Genomic DNA, 9,814 nt, shown 5'->3' with positions numbered 1-9,814 from the left:
TAAAAAATAAAAAACTAAAAGTAGGTAGCTGCAGAGTGCAAAGCAGAAATCAATTATTTATATTATCTTTAATATTGCAATGGATATTAATGTATATAAGGAATGGATTTCGACACCGGATGTTTGCCGTTGTTGTTTAACAAAAAGGGGCATATTCGACTTTACAAAACACTGCAGATCTGAAAATGGAGAAGTCTTATTGGACATATTACAAAATTATTTTCAATTAACAGTAAGTATATAATACTTATAATCCTCAAAACTGTAATAAATAAATTTTTTCACTGTAAACATTTAATAAATTATAGCCTGGAAAATACGCTGATAATTTATTTAAGGTAAATTTAAAATCAGTTTTTGGTACATTGAATTGCTATATAACTTCTATACATCTGAATAGCTTATGCTATATATAAAAATCAATTGCTGTTCGTTAGTCTCGCTAAAACTCGAGAATGGCTGGTCGGATTTTTATAATCATGTTTTTGGTGAATACTGAATAGACCAGGGATGGTTTAAAAAGTAAGAATAATACGGAGGCGGGCGGGAAGCTAGTCTCATATACAAATAAAACTAAACTCCATTCAATCCCTTGTTTTGGGGGTTTTTGAGTAATAAATTTATATATGAATTTATTTCAATAATGAACTTTGTATGATTAAGTAATAAACATCCATAATCTCTGATACAGTCTATCATTTAAAGTTGACTACGGAGAGAGGATGCAGTCTGATGATCTGCTTAGTATGTGCAGAGAGTATAGAAGCTGCTGGAAAGTTCTATAAGCAAGTGAAAAGTGCTGAAGAGTTGTATAAAAATTATTTCGTACAGAAACAAGGTATGTTATTAGTTTGGCTCATATTTTCTGTATATTATGTTTTTTATGATTTCATAATCAAAGAATCTATATATAACTAATATATAAAATTCTCGGGTCACAGTTTTCGTTGCTACTCCTCCGAAACAGCTTGACCAATTTTGATGAAATTTTTTGTGCTTATCCGGTATCTATGAGAATCAGCCAACATCTATTTTTCATCCCCCTTAATGATCAGAGTAAGGCAGAACAGCGTTTGCCGGGTGCAGCTAGTGTATATATAAATAAATAATTGACAATCAAAAAGTGAGTCAATGTTTAAATAAAGTTTTAATTTATTTTTCAGGTGTCGATGATGAACTGCATTTGGAAGAGAGCTTATTTATTTATCCTAACAGTGATGGTAAGTAGTTACAACACAAACTTTTGCCTTTCAACATTCTTAATATAAAAGGTTAATTTAACTAACATCTGCTCTGTGCTCCGGTCTAGCTTTAAGACCTATACAAAAGTATAATAATATCTTAAGTTTAACAATGGAGAGTTGCTTTTTTAGTTCTTTGTTTATCTTTTCTTCCCTGTGTTTGGTCCAGTTGTTTTTGTGTGCATTTATAATATTAAGAAGTAGGATAGTATAAATAAACTTATTTTGTCGAACAGATATTGGTGATAATGAAGCAAGTGCTTTGATGGACGGGAAAATAATAAACAATAGTTTAAACAGCTATGATTCAGACACTCCTATAGCAAATCAAATGAGCAAGGAAAATAACTGCATTGGAAATTTGAATGGACAACAAGGAGGTAAGTTTTCATTACTTGACCATAGTACTAAAACAAGCATACAGTAGCCTTTGATTTTGTAGTTAAATATGTCTAGATAAAGTTGCGGTTGTCACAGCTCAGAAATAGTAGATAATATGGTAATAATGGTGTATAGATCATTATTATTCAAACAATTATTTTTAAACTTTATTCTAAAACTACCTTCTTTTCGTGTAATTTAATTGAAAACATTTAAAATAAGAAATAACCATTTTATTATATAATATAATAAATAAATTCAATGATTCTCTTTTCAGATATATTCCCGTTGTCACAAATAACAAAACAAGTATCGGAACGAAAACGCGTAAAATTAACCTGTGAGACGGTTCTAACTGAGACCACAGCTTGTCCGTTCCGACATCACAAGAGCTGGTTTCAATGCTTCTTCTGCTTCAAAGATTTTATGGAATTGAAACTGTTAAGAGATCATTACATAAACGTCCATGCCAACGCGGAGGAAGAATTAAAAAAAATTAAACGCTTCCCGCGCTCCCTCCAAATTGACATTTCGAATTTAGAATGCCGGAAATGTCAAATGGATTTGACAGATGTCGAAAATATGATAGCGCACTTTGACAGTGTGCACCAAAAACGTATTTACAAAGAATGCATAGCAGATTATAAAGTGAATTCTAGTCCGTATTGTTGCCATATTTGCGAAAAGGAATTCCACGTGTTCCGAACGCTGACCACGCATTTGAATGAGCACTACGCGAATTGCATTTGCGATGTGTGCGGCAAGTCGTTTTTGAATTCGAAACGTTTGAAAGTTCACAAGCGAACGCACGAAAGTGGCGCGTACCCTTGCAATCAGTGCGGGAAGGTTCTACGAACGAAAACGTCCAAAGCGAACCACATAGAGAGCGCGCATTCTAAACGAACAATAAAATGTCATATCTGCGACAAACCAATGAAACATTATAACGACAGGATAAAACATATGTCGGAAGTACATAATATAACGCACACATTTAAATGTCCGATATGCGGGCGCGTGTACAACATAAAACATTATTTGGCAACACATATACGGCAGACGCATGGTAGCAAGAATAAAAAATGCACAGAGTGTAGTATGTCGTTTATAACGAATCATGGGTTGAAGAAACATATGTTGAAGCATTCTGGTGAGAGGCCATTCTCGTGTAATGTGTGCTTTAAGTCGTATACGCGTAATTATACTTTGAGAGAGCATATGCGGGAACATGATAAGAGCGATTGTTAAGAAACGTTTACGATAAAATTGTGTTTTATTTAATAAATAGTTTTCCGCCCGAAGTTTCACTCGAAGGAAAAGGTAGTCCTGGGAAATATCCATTTTCAGGTCTCAAACTATTTCTATAAATTTCATCCAAATAGGTTGTTGTGTTTCAGTGGTTTAGGCGTGAAAAAGGTTCACATCGATAGACTGAGAAACTTTTACGTGTATAAAAAAAATATAAAAAAACAAAAAGTTGCCTATATGTTATTCCAGTTGTCCAGCTGTGTGCATACCTAATTTCATTGCAATCGGTTCAGTAGTTTTGCGTGAAAGAGCAATAAACACACACACGTCCTTACAAACTTTCGCATTTATAATAGTAGGATAGTAGGATTTAATTAAAGTAGTAAAATGGTTATACTGCTTCTTATTCGAAAATGCACGAAGAACAAAATCTACGTCTAGTCTACGCGAAGCCTCAGGCGAATCGCTAATATGATAATGGCACTTAACAATTATCAATGTCATCCCTACATTTTTTTTTACCAAATTGTCAGACATCGTAGCGTCAGCTGTTGTCAGTTGTCATCGGACAGTGAATATGACAACGCGTATAACCTCTATTGAGCGTAGTAAATATTCAAAACAAAGATTGAAATAATCAATAATCATGATGTTTTTATATTTATTAAGTATTTTATCTTTAATAGTGCAAGCTGTGTTTGTAACACTTGCTATTGGTGAGTAAAATGAACTGAGAAATTATATTTATATGAATGGAACATATTTATACTTATATAAATGAAACATATTTATTTTCGTTTAAAATTCGAAAAAATAAACACAAATAATAACAGAATTTATTGTTTTCTGATATATCTTGGTTACTTATCCCTATTTTTGTTATTTAATATATTTGGCCATTCAGGTGATAGTCCTACTTATATCCTACTAATATTGTAAATGCGAAAGTTTGTGAGGGTGGATGTATGTGTATGTTTGTTACTCTTTCACTCAAAAATTACTGAACCAATTGCAATGAAATTTATAATTTATAAATAGCTGTATAACTGGAATAACATAGGCAACATTCTATCCCGATATTCCTATGGGATACAGACTTACGCTGGGGAAACCGCGGTGCGCAGCTAGTATTTACATATATTAAAAAGTATAACTAAAAGCATCTGTTTTGCATTGATTTCCATTATTGTTTTAAAAGAACAGTTCAAAAGTTCAGAGTACATACTTAAAATTCTAATATATTTACAATACAGGCTGTTGACAAATGAATCTAAATTAAACAAAATGAAAATGGAAGGGAATTAATATAGTAAATATTTAAATCAAAGGCAAAGATTTTATTGACTTTCTGTAAGCTAAATGGATATGGAATGTCTCCAATAAAATTTCTCATATATATAAATCATAAAAAACAAGCTTTATTGCCACTCAACAACCTTAAAACTAAATAACTTCAAAATAACATACGGAATATACATGAAAATTAGACAGACTCATGTTGTCAGGCTTAAATGTCGGAACAGCCCTGATTTTCATTCTTCCTGTAGATAGAAGTATAGAACTGAAACAATTATTATCTGAAGCAACTGATTTCCCTGTGGTAGAAAACACAGAGGCAGTTACTGAGTAACAAAACCAGAAGAATGTAATGGAACTGAAAGCTCCTTCATATTGGGAAATGTTTGTTAAATATTGCCTGCTACCAAGAATAAATTAGCTTACAACTGGTGAAACATCTTTCAAAATATATCCATGAATTGGTTTCAGAGTTAATAATAATAATAATAAAACGCTTTATTGCACACACATAAAACAAAATAAAAAGAAAAAAATATTCACAAATAGAGTAAAAGCGGTACAAATATTTCATATAAATAAGTAAATGGACATAAAATGAAACCTATTTGCGAGCATATACTTTTTCTTTCAGCTGCTGGCCTTTATTACCTTGCTGAGTTGGTGGAAGAGTACTCAGTGATGGCCAAATATGTAATATCTTGGACAGTGGTGGTAAGTTGCTAAAAATAAGTAAAGATAACTATATTAGTATTTAATGTAACATGTTGAGATATATAAATACATTGGAATGTTGTGGAGTGTATTGTTTTATTAAATGTTTATTCATCATCATCATCATCATCATCCCATTCATGTTCCCACTGCTGGGACACAGGACTCCTATAAGGGTTCAGGCCATAAACCGCCACACTGGCCAAGTGCAGGTTGGCAGATGTCACTTTTGATTCTTGGACATGCCAGTTTCCTCAGGATGTTTTCCTTCACCGTTTTGATTATTATAATGTTTATCTACTGTACTATGAAGAAAATGCTTTATTTCTTTTATCATTTTTCAGGCTACAGCTGTTATACATTTAGGTCTCATAGCGTTTGAAGAGTTTCCTTTATACCTAAACGGTCTAGGGCTTTTACAACAGTGCTTACATGGAGTACTGCTCAAGGACTTCCCAGTTTTCCGATTAACAAGTGTCACATTCATAACGGCTGTGCTAAATTTGATATTACACCACTATCTAGCGTTTAAATACTTTGGGACAATGTATTATAGTTTTTCTGAGGTAAATATTGAAGATTTCAGTATTAATAGCATAGTAATACAGAATAAAAAAATGCCTAATTAATGTTTTTTGTGTCTATTTTTGTCTGAAATAGTAAGAAATAGTAGATTTTTAATATTATGTATTTGAATTATCAACCGACGTGTGAATCGATTATTATGATACTTTTCTTGGTTGAAAGCTGGTGCCACCCATGTGGTCTAATTTAAATTTTCGATTGTTCCAAGTTCTGTCAGTTTGATGGAGGTTAAGTTTTTTTTTTTTTTTGTTAAAAACAATATGTATTTCTTATAATAAAATTATTCATTTAAAGGTACTCGCGTATTTCACGCTATGCCTGTGGGTCGTGCCGTTTGGATTATTCGTTTCTCTGTCAGCCAATGACTACGTTCTGCCCACCACAGGGGAGCGACAGCATCTGTTGGGTAAATATCTATACTGGTATAGCAAGCTTTTATTATGTCATAGACGTTATATGTGTAGCGAGAGGTGTCGTGGCAGACCGCTAGTTTATAAAATTTATGATTTCAATATTAGCTGGTAAGGTCCCTGATAGCCTATTTAAGACATATATAATACTAGCGGTCCGCCCCGGGGTCGCCCGTGATACGTATATAGCCTTCCTCAATAAATGGGCTACCTAACATTGTTTAAGAATTAATTTCATTTCATTTTATCTAATCTAATATAATATAATATGTGTATCGGTATATTGTAGGAAAAGTATTAAGATTGTTAGATTTTTTTATTTCATAATTAAAATGATAAATTCTAAAATATTAATTTGTTTTTCAGGCGAAAACAACGTGGTCACAGACTATCTATCGCAGAAGGCGAAACGTTACAGTCTACTGTCATTCTTCAGTTTCGCAAAGGAATCCATATTGCCACAGAGAAATAAGAAATCGTTTTAAATAATTATTAAAATATATGATATAATGTAAATAATTAATTGAATTGGTGAATAATTTGTATGGCGACAACGAATTAAAAATAGTGTAATGATCCACTCTAATTCAAAATAAATTTATACTAGCTTCACGCCCCGGCTCCGCCCGGTGTAGTTATTTATTATAATTGAAATAATATAAACTATCTTTGAAGTTGGATCAAACTGCACATGGTGTGCAAACATCATTAAAATCGGTTGAGTAGTTAGGGAGTCCATCGTGGACAAACAACGTGATGTAGTTTACATATATCAAAACTAGCTGCGCGGTTTTACTCGCGTATGTCCGTATCCCGTAGGAATATCGGGATAAAAAGTTGCCTATATGTTATTCCAGTTGTTCAGCTATCTACGTACCAAATTTTATTGCAATCGGTTCAGCAGTTTTTTCGTTCACGTATTTTTATTTCATACAACCGATAAACGGAAACTGAGAGTTATAAAATGCAGAAAAATTCTTGTGATTTTTGTCTTTTTTTTTTTCATTTATACATATTGTTATTTAGTTGAAGGACTTATTACAATAAGTTACTGCAATAACTTACGACTGATTTTTACTAATCATTCGGCCATTCAAATCTTGAAGTGTTATGTAGATACAAAAAAAGAAAATCAAATTTAAAAAAAAAGCTTTGGTTTGTGATTAGAATATAAATATTTTTTATTTGTCACATGACTTTTGCGGTCTTACGGATTATTATTTTTTTTGTGATATTATAGTTAAGGGCTTAGTATAGAAAATATGTTTTTCTATGAAAGTTTTTATTAATAGTATCCAGCTGTCTCTCCCAGTAGGGATTAGTTAATTTAATTTAAAAACAACTAAATGATACTCTAATAGTTATTGTTAGAGTCATGTATCATATATGAACTTTTGTTTGTTTGCGTTATTTTATATTTTATTCTGAAATTGGTCTGTAGGAATCAACAAATTCATTTTTTTTTTATTGTGAATTAGTAACTTTAAACTAAGCTAAATGAGTTTAAAAATTGGTGAAGGAAATATGACGATAAAATCTTAATTATTAGAATTTCACATTCTGGATATTTGCGGACATTTCAAAAACTATGATTGTATGTAAATATTGTACTAACAAGTATGGAATATTGTACTAACAGTACCCAAGTATGGAAATATTGTACTAACAGTCGTTGATATGAAGTGACTCAGTGGTTAAGACCTCGGACTTCAATCGCAAAAGTCGAGGGTTGAAACCGGACGAGCGCTAGCGAAATAAATTGATTTTTCAATTCACAACACCGCTCGAAACGGTAAAGGAAATATCGCGAGATCGTAAAATAAAAGGTCGACATGTGACATCTGCCAATCCGCACTTGGCCAGCGTGGTGGATTATAACCTGCCTCATAGGAAGCCTCTGTCCTTGCAGTGGGAAGAAATATGACAACTGTTGATAGAAGAGCTATAATATTTGTAAAATATTTCTATTTATCATATGTAATATGATAATTTAAACACGACATTTTAGATAGGGGAAAAAATGCTCATTAATTAAACAATAGTGCGTCTATTCTTGCATAGCCACCTACTCCAAATGCATCATTTCGTTGGCCATATAAATAAAATGTGCTGCACTGTATACTAATTTTCTATGAATTACTTAGCAGCCATAGCCCAGCTGGTAATGATAAAGTGTTTTATTGCAATCCATGGTTTCATTGGAGTCTATATTTTTCTACGGGGTTCAAGTTATTATGGCAGGGGGCAACTCGTGTAATTAATTGTATTCACAGTGGACTTCTTTTGTGACGCGGACTCGTTATTTTAAAATCTCTCACGATATTGTAGGGCTGAAAAATTGCGAATTGTACTAAGCCATTTTCTACGTATTTTTCGAAACAACACTCATAAAAATACATACACACAACATTAACTATGTTTGTTATGATACTCATATGAGCAATATAATTATAGTAGATGTACTAATAATAAGCAATATTAAAAAAACATGTACAATGTAGGTTGTTAAGATTTTGACGAATTCCTTAACATAAGACAAATTTAATTTATTTGTAAATATTGTTTATTTTTATTTATGTAGTTTTTTGTATGATATTTCGAATAAAAGCTTGTTGAAGTATTTGTGTTTTATTTTAAACTTGCAACATTTGTACTTAATAAGATTAAGATAAATTCATCTGCATATATAATTAGCTTTACAGTGACTTCCTTCTTGGTACAGTGGTTGACAGGTGAGTATGGAACCGATGGGTCTTGGGTTCAATTCCCAGTGGGGACTCGCAAAAAAGTTTCGGTCTGGCAGGACACAAAAGCTCGATCACCTACTTGTCCATAGAGAAAGTCGATCATTGAAACAGTTGTCTATCATCCCACTAGGGGACACAGGACTTCATTTTTTATAGTGCAACTAGCTGCGCCACGCGGTTTCACCCGCGTAAGTCCGTATCCCATAGGAATATCGGGATAAAAAGTTGCCTATATGTTATTCCAGTGGTCCAGCTATCTACGTACCAAATTCCACTGCAATCGGTTCAGTAGTTTTTGCGTGAACGAGCAACAAACGCACACACATCCTTACAAACATTCGCATTTATAATATTAGTAGGAGTAGGATTGGCTATCCTATCCCATCGACGTCAAAATTTCTGACGGTTCATTTCTGGACGAAAGAAAACTACAAAATTAAGTAACAATTTATTGATGACTCTTAACACAGTGTTGTCGCATATTTTTCTTACTTTTAAACATTTTCTCACAGAACGGGCACTTATGATCCTTGACACTGACATGTTTCATCATATGTGCTTTCAGCTCGTGCTGTCCAAACGTCTTCCAGCCGCATATATGACAGATCGCATTTCTCTCTTTCAAATGCCTCTCTCGTATGTGTCTGCGTAGGATACTCGCAAAGATGAATGTCCTTGGACAATAAAGGCACTTGAAGAGTTCCCGCCGTTTGTGTATGGATGCCATGTGCAGTGATCTCTGATAATGCGTCTTGAAAAACTCCCAACAGGCCAAGCATCTGTATCTTTTGCCGTGTACGCCTCGCATGTGGTCCCCTAAATGACTAGCTTCTATATTAATACTACATTCGGAGCAGGAGATTTCATTCTGAACACCCTGGACATGCGAACAGATCTGCTTCGAACTCTTGAACCGCGTGTTGCAAATGGCGCAATACATTTTCGTTATATTGCAGTGCTTTTTCACCATGTGCGCTACCAAATTCCCGTACGATCTCATTGGTATCCCGCACAATAAGCATTGCTTTTTCTCATCCAACTGAAAGGGAATCATACATAGCCCCGCACTGATATCGAAATACATCCCATGTTCGGTCGTCAAATGATCGACCAGTTGGTGAATATTGTCTATGATACACGCGCATAACTTACAGCTTAAATTCGAGACGTCAACAAACACGGTTTGTTCGTA

The 9,814-nt window shown here is 33.5% G+C and overlaps 2 protein-coding genes across 3 annotated transcripts; both read left to right on the top strand.

Annotated features, from left to right (window-relative positions):
- Window positions 1-7: 7 nt before the first annotated feature.
- Window positions 8-2,884, top strand: LOC119838972 (zinc finger protein 665-like). 2 transcript variants are annotated; one of them, XM_038365130.1, is made up of 5 exons: window positions 8-232; window positions 706-838; window positions 1,164-1,220; window positions 1,478-1,621; window positions 1,900-2,884. In XM_038365130.1, the coding sequence occupies exons 1-5, from the start codon at window positions 80-82 to the stop codon at window positions 2,868-2,870; spliced, it is 1,458 nt and encodes a 485-aa protein (XP_038221058.1). In that variant the 5' UTR covers window positions 8-79; the 3' UTR covers window positions 2,871-2,884. The 2 variants fall into 2 exon arrangements, with proteins under 2 accessions (XP_038221058.1, XP_038221059.1); XM_038365131.1 differs by having other exon boundaries at window positions 96-232; window positions 692-838.
- Window positions 2,885-3,416: 532 nt separating this feature from the next.
- On the top strand, window positions 3,417-8,487 carry LOC119838968 (protein TEX261). The gene is made up of 5 exons (XM_038365125.1): window positions 3,417-3,586; window positions 4,801-4,880; window positions 5,225-5,446; window positions 5,760-5,871; window positions 6,242-8,487. The coding sequence occupies exons 1-5, from the start codon at window positions 3,517-3,519 to the stop codon at window positions 6,358-6,360; spliced, it is 603 nt and encodes a 200-aa protein (XP_038221053.1). The 5' UTR covers window positions 3,417-3,516; the 3' UTR covers window positions 6,361-8,487.
- The last annotated feature ends 1,327 nt before the right edge of the window (window positions 8,488-9,814 follow it).

The sequence above is a fragment of the Zerene cesonia genome, unplaced genomic scaffold, assembly GCF_012273895.1.
Source record: "Zerene cesonia ecotype Mississippi unplaced genomic scaffold, Zerene_cesonia_1.1 Zces_u006, whole genome shotgun sequence".
Lineage (NCBI taxonomy): Eukaryota > Metazoa > Arthropoda > Insecta > Lepidoptera > Pieridae > Zerene > Zerene cesonia.
The sequence above is the reverse complement of the archived record's forward strand: the minus strand, read 5'-3'. Positions and strand labels throughout refer to the sequence as shown.